General features: G+C 40.5%; 1 protein-coding gene across 1 annotated transcript; it reads left to right on the forward strand.

The window, feature by feature from the left end:
• The first annotated feature begins 11,159 nt into the window (after positions 1-11,159).
• LOC134934733 (adhesive plaque matrix protein-like) lies at positions 11,160-12,890 on the forward strand. The gene has a single exon (XM_063930098.1). The coding sequence runs from the start codon at positions 11,160-11,162 to the stop codon at positions 12,888-12,890; it is 1,731 nt and encodes a 576-aa protein (XP_063786168.1).
• Positions 12,891-15,408: the final 2,518 nt, after the last annotated feature.

Raw genomic sequence — 15,408 nt, forward strand, 5'->3', positions numbered from 1 at the left:
TTTTTGTCCCCCGTATTTTTGGGACCAGGACCAGGCGCAGAGCCCGATGCTGGTTGCTTAAATATGGGGGAACCCCTGTCATTTTCCCCCCCATATTTTTGCAACCAGGATCGGCTCAAAGAGCCCGAGGCTGGTTATGCTTAGGAGGGGGGACCCCACGCATTTTTTTATATTATTTTACAGTGTTTAATTAAAAAAAAAAAAATAAATAAACCCCAGCACGGATCACACAGATCCGGCCGAGATTGATTGTAAAAAAAGTCGGCAGTGTTTTGCTAATCACTGCCGTAAAAATAGAAAAAAAACCACGAATGACATCGACATCGGAACAAAAGAAAAACCCGAATACGACAGCTTAGTAAATTAGTCGTAATCAATTCAAAAAGTTGCAGTTTTACACTTTCGATGTCATTCGTGATTGAACTTTGACCTGAAACGGGAAAATACGAATCTTAGTAAATTTACCCCTATGTGTGTATAGTACTATAGTATGTGTGTGTAGCATTACAGTATGTGTGTATATTATTACAGTACTGTATGTGTGTATAGTATTATAGTATGTGTGTGTAGCATTATAGCATATGTATATTATTACAGTATGTGTATATAGTACTATAGTGTGTGTGTGTAGCATTATAGTATATGTGTCTGCTATTATAGCATGTGTGTATATTATTACAATATGTGTGTCTAGTACTATAGTATGTGTGTATAGCATTATAACGTGTGTATATTATTACAGTATGTGTGTATAGTACTATAGCATGTGTGTATATTATTACAGTATGTGTATTTAGTACTATAGTATGTGTGTAGCATTATAATGTGTGTCTGCTATTATAGCATGTGTGTATATTATTACAGTACTGAATGTGTGTATAGAACTATAATATGTGTGTGTAGCATTATAACATGTGTGTATATTATTACAGTATGTGTGTATAGTACTATAGTGTGTGTTTGTAGCATTACAGCATGTGTGTATATTATTACAGTATTTGTGTATAGTACAGTACTGTATGTGTGTGTAGCATTATAGCATGTGTGTATAGTACCATAGCATGTGTGTGTAGCATTATAGCATGTGTGTATATTATTACAGTACTGTATGTGTGTGTATAGTACTATAGTATGTGTGTACAGTACTATAGCAGGTGTGTATATTATTACAGTATAGTATGTGTGTATAGCATTACAGCATGTGTGTATATTATTACAGTACTGTATGTGTATATAGTACTATAATATGTGTGTATATTATTTCAGTACTGTATGTGTGTATATTACAGTATGTATGTACAGTACTATAGTATGTGTGTATAGTACTATAGTGTGTGTATATTATTACAGTATGTATGTATGTATGTATGCATAGTACTATAGTATGTGTGTATAGTACTATAGCATGTGTGTATATTATTACAGTATAGTATGTGTGTATAGCATTACAGCATGTGTGTATATTATTACAGTACAGTATGTGTGTAGCATTATAGCATGTGTGTATATTATTACAGTACTGTATGTGATTATAGTACTATAACGTGTGTATATTATTTCAGTACTGTATGTGTGTATAGTACTATAGCATGTGTGTATATTACAGTGTGTATAGTACTATAGCATGTGTGTATATTATTACAGTATGTATGTACAGTACTATAGTATGTGTGTATAGTACTATAGCATGTGTGTATATTATTACAGTATGTATGTATAGTACTATAGTATGTGTGTATATTAGTACAGTACTGTATGTGTGTATATAGTACTATAATGTGTGTGTATATTATTTCAGTACTGTATGTGTGTATAGTACTATAGCATGTGTGTATATTATTACAGTATGTATGTACAGTACTATAGTATGTGTGTATATTATTACAGTATGTGAGTATAATACTATAGCATGTGTGTCTATTATTACAGTATGTATGTACAGTACTATAGTATGTGTGTATATTATTACAGTATGTGAGTAGAATACTATAGCATGTGTGTATATTATTACAGTATGTATGTATCTTACTATAGTATGTGTGTATAGTACTATAGCATGTGTGTATATTATTACAGTATGTATGTACGTACAGTACTATAGTATGTGTGTATAGTACTATAGCATGTGTGTATATTATTACAGTATGTGTGTATAATACTATAGCATGTGTGTATATTATCACAGTATGTATGTATAATACTGTAGTATGTGTGTACAGTACTATAGCATGCGTGTATATTATTACAGTATGTGTGTACAGTACTATAGCATGTGTGTATATTATTACAGTATGTATGTATGTATGTATGTATAGTATTATAGCATGTGTGTATATTATTACAGTACGTACGTACAGTACTATAGTATGAGTTTATATTACTACAGTATGTGTGTATAATACTATAGTATGTGTGTATATTATTACAGTACTGTATATGTGTAGCATTACAGCATGTGTGTATATTATTAAAGTACTGTATGTGTGTAAAGTACTATAGCATGTGTGTATATTATTACAGTATGTATGTAAAGTACTATAGTATGTGTGTATAGTACTATAGCATGTGTGTATAGTACTATAGTATGTGTGTATAGTAATATAGCATGTGTGTATATTATTACAGTACTGTATCTGTGTAGCATTACAGCATGTGTGTATATTATTAAAGTACTGTATGTGTGTATAATACTATAGCATGTGTGTATATTATTACAGTATGTATGTATGGTACTATAGTATGTGTGTATAGTACTATAGCATGTGTGTATATTATTACAGTATGTATGTATAGTACTATAGTATGTGTGTATATTAGTACAGTACTGTATGTGTATATAGTACTATAATGTGTGTGTATATTATTTCAGTACTGTATGTGTGTATAGTACTATAGCATGTGTGTATATTATTACAGTATGTATGTATAGTACTATAGCATGTGTGTATATTATTACAGTTTGTGTGTATAGTACTATAGCATGTGTGTATATTATTACAGTATGTATGTAAAGTACTATAGTATGTGTGTATATTATTACAGTATGTGTGTATAATACTATAGCATGTGTGTATATTATTACAGTATGTGTGTATAATACTATAGCATGTGTGTATATTATTACAGTATGTATGTATCTATCGTACTCTAGTATGTGTATAGTACTATAGCATGTGTGTATATTATTACAGTATGTGTGTATAATACTATAGCATGTGTGTATATTATTACAGTATGTATGTATCGTACTATAGTATGTGTGTATAATACTATAGCATGTGTGTATATTATTACAGTATGTATGTATCGTACTATAGTATGTGTGTATAGTACTATAGCATGTGTGTATATTATTACAGTATGTGTGTATAATACTATAGCATGTGTGTATATTACAGTATGTATGTATAGTACTATAGTATGTGTGTATAGTACTATAGCATGTGTGTATATTATTACAGTATGTATGTATAGTACTATAGCATGTGTGTATAGTACTATAGCATGTGTGTATATTATTACAGTATGTATGTAAAGTACTATAGTATGTGTGTATATTATTACAGTATGTGTGTATAATACTATAGCATGCGTGTATATTATTACAGTATGTATGTATCGTACTATAGTATGTGTATAGTACTATAGCATGTGTGTATATTATTACAGTATGTGTGTATAATACTATAGCATGTGTGTATATTATTACAGTATGTATGTATCGTACTATAGTATGTGTGTATAGTACTATAGCATGTGTGTATATTATTACAGTATGTGTGTATAATACTATAGCATGTGTGTATATTATTACAGTATGTATGTATAGTACTATAGTATGTGTGTATAGTACTATAGCATGTGTGTATATTATTACAGTATGTATGTGTGTATAATACTGTAGTATGTGTATAGTACTATAGCATGTGTGTATATTATTATTACAGTATGTATGTACAGTACTATAGCATGTGTGTGTATATTATTACAGTTTGTATGTATGTATAGTACTATAGCATGTGTGTATATTATTTCAGTATGTGTGTATAATACTATAGCATGTGTATATTATTACAGTATGTGTGTATAATACTATAGCATGTGTGTATATTATTACAGTATGTATGTAAAGTACTATAGCATGTGTGTATAGTACTATAGCATGCGTGTATATTATTACAGTACTGTATATGTGTAGCATTACAGCATGTGTGTATATTATTAAAGTACTGTATGTGTGTATAGTACTATAGCATGTGTGTATATTATTACAGTATGTATGTATAGTACTATAGCATGTGTGTATAGTACTATAGCATGTGTGTATATTATTACAGTATGTATGTAAAGTACTATAGTATGTGTGTATATTATTACAGTATGTGTGTATAATACTATAGCATGTGTGTATATTATTACAGTATGTATGTATCATACTATAGTATGTGTATAGTACTATAGCATGTGTGTATATTATTACAGTATGTGTGTATAGTACTATAGCATGTGTGTATATTATTACAGTATGTATAGTACTATAGTATGTGTGTATAGTACTATAGCATGTGTGTATATTATTACAGTATGTATGTGTGTATAATACTGTAGTATGTGTATAGTACTATAGCATGTGTGTATATTATTACAGTATGTATGTACAGTACTATAGCATGTGTGTATATTATTACAGTTTGTATGTATGTATAGTACTATAGCATGTGTGTATATTATTACAGTATGTATAGTACTATATTATGTGTGTATATTATTACAGTATGTGTGTATAATACTATAGCATGTGTATATTATTACAGTATGTGTGTATATTATTACAGTATTTATGTAAAGTACTATAGCATGTGTGTATAGTACTATAGCATGTGTGTATAGTACTACAGTATGTGTGTATAGTACTACAGTATGTGTGTATAGTACTATAGCATGTGTGTATATTATTACAGTATGTATGTATAGTACTATAGTATGTGTGCATAGTACTATATCATGTGTGTATAGTACTACAGTATGTGTGTATAGTACTATAGCATGTGTGTATATTATTACAGTACTGTATCTGTGTAGCATTACAGCATGTGTGTATATTATTACAGTACTGTATGTGTGTATAGTACTATAGCATGTGTGTATATTATTACAGTACTGTATGTGTGTATATTACTATAGTATGTGTGTATATTATAATACTGTATGTGTGTAGCATTACAGCATGTGTGTATATTATTACAGTACTGTGTATATAGTACTATAGCAGGTGTGTATATTATTACAGTGCTGTATGTGTGTATAGTACTATAGCAGGTGTGTATATTATTACAGTACTGTATGTGTGTATATTATTACAGTACTGTATGTAGCATTACAGCATTTGTGTATATTATTACAGTACTGTATGTGTGTAGCATTACAGCATGTGTATATTATTACAGTACTGTATGTGTATAGTACTATAGCAGGTAGGTATATTATTACAGTACTGTATGTGTTTATATTATTACAGTACTGTATGTGTGTATAGTACCATAGCATGTGTGTATATTACAGTACTGTGTATGTGTAGCATTACAGCATGTGTGTATATTACAGTACTGTATATGTGTAGCATTACAGCATGTGTGTATATTACAGTACTGTATGTGTGTATAGTACTATAGCAGGTGTGTATATTATTACAGTACTGTATGTGTGACTGTATATTATTACAGTACTGTATGTAGCATTACAGCATGTGTGTATATTATTACAGTAATGTATGTGTGTAGCATTACAGCATGTGTGTATATTATTACAGTACTGTATGTGTGTATAGTACTATAGCAGGTGTGTATATTATTACAGTACTGTATGTGTGTATATTATTACAGTACTGTATGTGTGTATAGTACTATAGCAGGTGTGTATATTATTACAGTACTGTATGTGTGTATATTATTACAGTACTGTATGTGTGTAGCATTACAGCATGTGTGTATATTATTACAGTACTGTATGTGTGTAGCATTACAGCATGTGTGTATATTACAGTACTGTATGTGTGTGTATAGTACTATAGCATGTGTGTATATTACAGTATGTATGTATAGTACTATAGTATGTGTGTATAGTACTATAGCAGGTGTGTATATTATTACAGTACTGTATGTGTGTATATTATTACAGTACTGTGTGTAGCATTACAGCATGTGTGTATATTATTACAGTTCTGTATGTGTGTATAGTACTATAGCAGGTGTGTATATTATTACAGTACTGTATGTGTATATTATTTCAGTACTGTATGTGTGTATAGTACTATAGCATGTGTGTATATTACAGTATGTATGTATAGTACTATAGTATGTGTGTATAGTACTATAGCATGTGTGTACATTATTACAGTATGTGTGTATAATACTATAGCATGTGTGTATAATATTACAGTATTACTATAGTATGTGTGTATAGTACTATAGCATGTGTGTACATTATTACAGTATGTGTGTATAATACTATAGCATGTGTGTATATTATTACAGTATTACTATAGTATGTGTGTATAGTACTATAGAATGTGTGTATATTATTACAGTACTGTATGTGTGTATATTATTACAGTACTGTATGTGTGTATAGTACTATAGAATGTGTGTATATTATTACAGTACTGTATGTGTGTATATTATTACAGTACTGTATGTGTGTATAGTACTATAGCATGTGTGTATATTATTACAGTACTGTATGTGTGTAGCATTACAGCATGTGTGTGTATATTATTACAGTACTGTATGTGTGTATAGTTCTATAGCATGTGTATATTATTACAGTACTGTATGTGTGTAGCATTACAGCATGTGTATATTATTACAGTACTGTGTAGCATTACAGCAGGTGTGTATATTATTACAGTACTGTATGTGTGTATAGTACTATAGCATGTGTGTATATTATTACAGTACTGTATGTGTGAAGCATTACAGCATGTGTGTATATTATTACAGTACTGTATGTGTGTATAGTTCTATAGCATGTGTGTATATTATCACAGTACTGTATGTGTGTATAGTACTATAGCATGTGTATATATTATTACAGTACTGTATGTGTGTAGCATTACAGCATGTGTGTATATTATCACAGTACTGTATGTGTGTATAGTACTATTGCAGGTGTGTATATTATTACAGTACTGTATGTGTGTATAGTACTATAGCATGTGTGTATATTATTACAGTACTGTATGTGTGTAGCATTACAGCATGTGTGTATATTATTACAGTACTGTATGTGTGTAGCATTACAGCATGTGTGTATATTATTACAGTACTGTATGTGTGTAGCATTACAGCATGTGTGTATATTATTACAGTACTGTGTGTGTATAGTACTATAGCAGGTGTGTATATTATTACAGTACTGTGTGTGTGTGTGTAGCATTACAGCATGTGTGTATAGTACTATAGCAGGTGTGTATATTATTACAGTACTATGGGGGTCATTCCGAGTTGTTCGCTCGTTATTTTTTTCTCGCAACGGAGCGATTAGTCGCTAATGCGCATGCGCAATGTCCGCAGTGCGACTGCGCCAAGTAAATTTGCTATGCAGTTAGGTTTTTTACTCACAGCATTACGAGTTTTTTTCTTCGTTCTGGTGATCGTAATGTGATTGACAGGAAGTGGGTATTTCTGGGCGGAAACTGTCCGTTTTATGGGAGTGTGTGAAAAAACGCTACAGTTTCTGGGAAAAACGCGGGAGTGGCTGGAGAAACGGAGGAGTGTCTGGGCGAACGCTGGGTGCGTTTGTGACGTCAAACCAGGAACGACAAGCACTGAACTGATCGCATATGCCGAGTAAGTCTGGAGCTACTCAGAAACTGCACAGAGCAGTCTATTCGCAATTTTGCTAATCTTTCGTTCGCAATTTTGATAAGCTAAGATTCACTCCCAGTAGGCGGCGGCTTAGCGTGTGCAAAGCTGCTAAAAGCAGCTTGCGAGCGAACAACTCGGAATGACCCCCTATATGTGTGTGTAGCATTACAGCATGTGTGTATATTATTACAGTACTGTATGTGTGTAGAATTACAGCATGTGTGTATATTATTACAGTACTGTATGTGTGTAGAATTACAGCATGTGTGTATATTATTACAGTACTGTATGTGTGTAGAATTACAGCATGTGTGTATATTATTACAGTACTGTATGTGTGTAGAATTACAGCATGTGTGTATATTATTACAGTACTGTATGTGTGTAGCATTACAGCATGTGTTTATATTATTACAGTACTGTATGTGTGTAGCATTACAGCGTGTGTATATTATTACAGTACTGTATGTGTGTGTAGCATTACAGCATGTGTGTATATTATTACAGTACTGTATGTGTGTAGCATTACAGCATGCGTGTATATTATTACAGTACTGTATGTGTGTAGCATTACAGCATGTGTGTATATTATTACAGTACTGTGTGTGTATAGTACTATAGCAGGTGTGTATATTATTAAAGTACTGTATGTGTGTGTGTAGCATTACAGCATGTGTGTATAGTACTATATCAGGTGTGTATATTATTACAGTACTATATGTGTGTGTAGCATTACAGCATGTGTGTATATTATTACAGTACTGTATGTGTGTAGCATTACAGCATGTGTGTATATTATTACAGTACTGTGTGTGTATAGTACTATAGCAGGTGTGTATATTATTAAAGTACTGTATGTGTGTGTGTAGCATTACAGCATGTGTGTATAGTACTATATCAGGTGTGTATATTATTACAGTACTATATGTGTGTGTAGCATTACAGCATGTGTGTATATTATTACAGTACTGTATGTGTGTAGCATTACAGCATGTGTGTATATTATTACAGTACTGTGTGTGTATAGTACTATATCAGGTGTGTATATTATTACAGTACTGTGTGTGTGTAGCATTACAGCATGTGTGTATATTATTACAGTACTGTGTGTGTGTAGCATTACAGCATGTGTGTATATTATTACAGTACTGTATCTGTGTAGCATTACAGCATGTGTGTATATTATTACAGTACTGTGTGTGTATAGTACTATAGCAGGTGTGTATATTATTACAGTACTGTATGTGTGTAGCATTACAGCATGTGTGTATATTATTACAGTACTGTGTGTGTATAGTACTATATCAGGTGTGTATATTATTACAGTACTGTGTGTGTGTAGCATTACAGCATGTGTGTATATTATTACAGTACTGTATGTGTGTAGCATTACAGCATGTGTGTATATTATTACAGTACTGTGTGTGTATAGTACTATAGCAGGTGTGTATATTATTACAGTACTGTATGTGTGTAGCATTACAGCATGTGTGTATATTATTACAGTACTGTGTGTGTATTGTACTATAGCAGGTGTGTATATTATTACAGTACTGTATGTGTGTGTGTAGCATTACAGCATGTGTGTATATTATTACAGTACTATATGTGTGTGTAGCATAACAGCATGTGTGTATATTATTACAGTACTGTGTGTGTATAGTACTATATCAGGTGTGTATATTATTACAGTACTGTGTGTGTGTGTGTGTGTGTGTGTGTGTGTGTGTGCGTGTGTGTGTAGCATTATAGCATGTGTGTACTGCTCTCTGTAATACTGGATTATTTTCTTGTTTACCACAGTTCTGCATGAGAGACCATTCAATTCAAAATGACAGCTTCCTGGATATGACATACAGGGCGGAATGTACTAAACATCCACAGTATATCCTGCCATGGGTGTAGTATGAGTTAGTGGCGGCCGGGTCCCCGGCTGCCAGCACACCAGCACCGGGATCCCGACCGCCGGCTTGCCGACAGTGGGGCGAGCGCAAATGAGCCCCTTGCAGGTTCGCTGTGCGCACCACGCTATCTATTCTCCCTTCAGGGGGGTCGTGGACCCCCAAGAGGGAGAAAAGGTGTTTGTATGGGCGCTGATATACTGTGCGCCAGGATCCCAACAACCGGTATACTGAATACCAACCCCTGCCACACATCGCATTGATATTAATCGCACACAGAATGTACTAACATATGCGGTTAGTATGAGAAAGGACACCTCTTCCGATAACAGCTGTCCTTTACTCTCAGCGCCGGTCACTGGACGTTTGGGTTTATGGCCCAGGAGCCCGTCTACGTATGCACAGTGACAATGCGGCCGCAGGGGAAGCTGGAAGGGATCAGATTGAATCACTTTTGGCGGTGATTGCGGAAAGAATCCCACAGATTTCTATAGGGTAAAAGTGGCAAAAGCTGGTGTTACCCTCTGCACCGAACGCCGGGATGCAGGGTTTAGTACATATGGGAATGTGGTGAAAACCCCGAAAACAGATATTACTGAATTTTTCCTTTAGTATATCCCGCCCATACGGAGATGGATTTGCCTTACAGTGAGATGGATATAATATATAGCGAGGTGGATGTGACATAGAAGTGAATGGCCTCTCACTATAGATATGCTGCCGTCTCCAGCACTGACATCTGCATGTGGAACAATACTATCAGTGTCTGCACTAGAAATACGTTTTGTAGCCAAGATATAAAGATGAAAAGATGAAACCTATGACAACCTTTTAATTAATATTTAGCTCGGTAAAAATAATTTAAGTACATTGCATTGGAATCAGAACTAAAGTCATAAATAATATATTATATAGTTTCAGAATATTAAATAAGGTGCATTAGCCATAATACAAGGACAGAGAGGTGACACCCAGCAGCAGCTCTGGAAGAGCCGTTGTCCTCTTACCTGGAGACAGAGCAGCAGACAGAAGACCACAGGAATCATGGAGCTGCCGGCTCCTGTCCTCCGATCAGCGACCACTGACATGTCAGAGAGTGACGGGGTGTCTCTGTATCACAGCATGTCACTCTATTATCAGCTGCTGTGGCCGCTGCATTTCTACTACACAAAGCTTCATTCCAGCAGTAATAAGAGATTAGTCTGCCTCCTCCCTCCCTCTCTACCAGCATCTGTGTGAGGACCAGAGGAGACCCTCCCCATAATGACATCATCCCCTGCCAGGCCATGCACAGACACCAGCCAGCGTCTCCTATGCCAGGCAATGCCTACACCCAGGCCTTCCCCAACACAGCACGTCTTATCCAGGCCATACCAAGCTGCCCCATCACAGCATGCCTTATGCCAGATCATACCCAGCTGCCCCATCACAGCATGCCTTATGCCAGATCATACCCAGCTGCCCCATCACAGCACATCTTATCCAGGCCATACCAAGCTGCCCCATCACAGCACGTCTTATCCAGGCCATACCAAGCTGCCCCATCACAGCACGTCTTATCCCAGGTCATACCAAACTGCCCCATCACAGCACGTCTTATCCAGACCATACCCAGCTGCCCCATCACAGCACGTCTTATCCCAGGTCATACCAAGCTGCCCCATCACAGCACATCTTATCCAGGCCATACCAAGCTGCCCCATCACAGCACATCTTATCCAGGCCATACCAAGCTGCCCCATCACAGCACGTCTTATCCCAGGTCATACCAAGCTGCCCCATCACAGCACATCTTATCCAGGCCATACCAAGCTGCCCCATCACAGCACGTCTTATCCCAGGTCATACCAAGCTGCCCCATCACAGCACGTCTTATGCCACACCATACCCAACTGCCCCATCACAGCACGTCTTATGCCAAGCCATACCAAGCTGCCCCATCACAGCACGTCTTATCCAGGCCATACCCAGCTGCCCCATCACAGCACGCCTTATCCAGGCCATACCAAGCTGCCCCATCATAGCACGTCTTATGCCAGGCCATACCCAGCTGCCCCATAACAGCACATCTTATGCCAGGTCATACCAAGCTGCCCCACCACAGCACGTCTTATCCAGGTCATACCCAGATGCCCCATCACAGCACGTCTTATGCCACACCATACCCAACTGCCCCCATCACAGCACGTCTTATGCCAAGCCATACCAAGCTGCCCCATCACAGCACGTCTTATCCAGGTCATACCCAGATGCCCCATCACAGCACGTCTTATGCCACACCATACCCAACTGCCCCATCACAGCACGTCTTATGCCAAGCTGCCCCATCACAGCACGTCTTATCCAGGTCATACCCAGATGCCCCATCACAGCACGTCTTATGCCACACCATACCCAACTGCCCCATCACAGCACGTCTTATCCAGGCCATACCAAACTGCCCCATCATAGCACGTCTTATCCCAGGTCATACCAAGCTGCCCCATCACAGCACATCTTATCCAGGCCATACCAAGCTGCCCCATCACAGCACGTCTTATGCCACACCATACCCAACTGCCCCATCACAGCACGTCTTATCCCAGGTCATACCAAGCTGCCCCATCACAGCACATCTTATCCAGGCCATACCAAGCTGCCCCATCACAGCACGTCTTATGCCACACCATACCCAACTGCCCCATCACAGCACGTCTTATGCCAAGCCATACCAAGCTTCCCCATCACAGCACGTCTTATCCAGGCCATACCCAGCTGCCCCATCACAGCACGCCTTATCCAGGCCATACCAAGCTGCCCCATCATAGCACGTCTTATGCCAGGCCATACCCAGCTGCCCCATAACAGCACGTCTTATGCCAGGTCATACCAAGCTGCCCCACCACAGCACGTCTTATCCAGGTCATACCCAGATGCCCCATCACAGCACGTCTTATGCCACACCATACCCAACTGCCCCATCACAGCACGTCTTATGCCAAGCCATACCAAGCTGCCCCATCACAGCACGTCTTATCCAGGTCATACCCAGATGCCCCATCACAGCACGTCTTATGCCACACCATACCCAACTGCTCCATCACAGCACGCCTTATCCAGGCCATACCAAGCTGCCCCATCATAGCACGTCTTATGCCAGGCCATACCCAGCTGCCCCATAACAGCACGTCTTATGCCAGGTAATACCAAGCTGCACCACCACAGCACGTCTTATCCAGGTCATACCTAGATGCCCCATCACAGCACGTCTTATGCCAGGCCATACCCAGCTGCCCCCTCACAGCATGCCTTATGCCAGATCATACCCAGCTGCCCCATCACAGCATGTCTTATCCAGACCATACCCAGCTGCCCCATCACAGCACGTCTTATCCAGGCCATACCAAGCTGCCCCATCACAGCACGTCTTATGCCAGGTCATACCAAGGTGCCCCATCACAGCATGCCTTATGCCAGGCCATACCAAGCTGCCCCATCACAGCACGTCTTATCCAGGCCATACCATGCTGCCCCATCACAGCACGTCTAATGCCAGGCCATACCAAGCTACCCCATCACAGCAGGTCTTATGCCAGATCATACCCAGATGCCCCATCACAGCACGTCTTATGCCAGATCATACCCAGATGCCCCATCACAGCATATCTTATCCAGGCCATACCAAGCTGCCCCATCACAGCACGACTTATGCCAGGTCATACCAAGCTGCCCCATCACAGCACGTCTTATGCCAGATCATACCCAGCTGCCCCACCACAGCACGTCGTGTGTGTGTGTGTGTGTGGGAGGGCGCAGGTTTGTGTGTGTGTGTGTGTGTGTGTGTGTGGGCATAGGCTGGGTGTTGCTGTGTGTGTATGGGGAGGCCGCAAGCTTGGTTTTGCTCTGTGTGTTTGTGTGTGTGTGGCCATAGGCTGGGTGTTGCTGTGTGTGTGGGTTAGGGTCAGGCTGGGTGTTGCTGTGTGTGTGTGGGAGGGCATAGGCTGTGTGTTGCTGTGTGTGGGAGGGCGCAGGCTGGCAGTTGCTGTGTGTGTGTGTGGGCATAGGCTGGGTGTTGCTGTGTGTGTGGGAGGGTGCAGGCTGGGTGTTACTGTGTGTGTATGGGGAGGCCGCAGGCTGGGTGTTGCTGTGTGTGTGTGTGTGTGTGTGGGAGGGCGCAGGCTGGGTGTTGCTGTGTGTGTGGGAGGGCGCAGGCTGGGTGTTACTGTGTGTGTGTGTGTGTGTGTGTGCGAAGGCTGGGTGTTGCTGTGTGTGTGGGAGGGCGCAGGCTGGGTGCTGCTGTGTGTGTGGGAGGGTGCAGGCTGGGTGTTACTGTGTGTGTGTGTGTGTGTGTTTGTGTGTGAGGGCGCAGGCTGGGTGTTGCTGTGTGTGTGGGAGGGCGCAGGCTGGGTGTTGCTGTGTGTGGGAGGGCGCAGGCTGGGTGTTGCTGTGTGTGTGTGTGGGGGAGGGCGAAGGCTGGGTGTTGCTGTGTGTGTGTGTGTGTGTGTGGGCGAAGGCTGGGTGTTGCTATGTGTGTGGGAGGGTGCAGGCTGGGTGTTGCTGTGTGTGTGGGAGGGCGCAGGCTGGGTGTTGCTGTGTGTGTGGGAGGGCGCAGGCTGGGTGTTGCTGTGTGTGTGGGAGGGTGCATGATGGGTGTTGCTGTGTGTGTGTGTGTGTGATAGCGCAGGCTGGGTGTTGCTGTGTGTGTGGGTTAGGGTCAGGCTGGGTGTTGCTGTGTGTGTGTGTGTGTGTGTGTGTGGGAGGGCGCAGGCTGGGTGTTGCTGTGTGTGTGTGTGGGAGGGCGCAGGCTGGGTGATGCTGTGTGTGTGTGTGGGAGGGCGCAGGCTGGGTGATGCTGTGTGTGTGTGTGTGTGTGTGTGGGCGCAGGCTGTGTGTGTGTGTGTGTGTGTGATAGCGCAGGCTGGGTGTTGCTGTGTGTGTGGGAGGGCACAGGCTGGGTGTTGCTGTGTGTGTGTGTGTGGGGGGGGGCGCAGGCTGGGTGTTGCTGTGTGTGTGTGTGTGTGTGTGTGTGTGGGGAGGGGCGCAGGCTGGGTGTTGCTGTGTGTGTGTGTGTGGGGGGGGGCACAGGCTGGGTGTTGCTGTGTGTGTGGGAGGGCGCAGGCTGGTGTTGCTGTGTGTGTGTGTGGGAGGGCGCAGTCTGGGTGTTGCTGTGTGTGTGTGGGAGGGCGCAGGCTGGGTGTTGCTGTGTGTGTGGGAGGGCGCAGGCTGGGTGTTGCTGTGTGTGTGGGAGGGCGCAGGCTGGGTGTTGCTGTGTGTGTGGGAGGGCGCAGGCTGGGTGTTGCTGTGTGTGTGGGAGGGCGCAGGCTGGGTGATGCTGTGTGTGTGGGAGGGCGCAGGCTGGGTGTTGCTGTGTGTGTGGGAGGGCGCAGGCTGTGTGTGTGTGTGTGTGTGTGTGTGTGTGTGACAGCGCAGGCTGGGTGTTGCTGTGTGTGTGTGTGAGGGCGCAGGCTGGGTGTTGCTGTGTGTGTGTGTGTGTGTGTGTGTGTGTGTGAGGGCGCAGGCTGGGTGTTGCTGTGTGTGTGTGTGTGTGTGTGTGTGTGTGTGAGGGTGCAGGCTGGGTGTTGCTGTGCGTGTGTGCGTGTGGGGGCGCAGGCTGGGTGTTGCTGTGTGTGTGGGAGGGCGCAGGCTGGGGGTTGCTTTGTGTG

This window comes from Pseudophryne corroboree, chromosome 6, assembly GCF_028390025.1.
Source record: "Pseudophryne corroboree isolate aPseCor3 chromosome 6, aPseCor3.hap2, whole genome shotgun sequence".
Lineage (NCBI taxonomy): Eukaryota > Metazoa > Chordata > Amphibia > Anura > Myobatrachidae > Pseudophryne > Pseudophryne corroboree.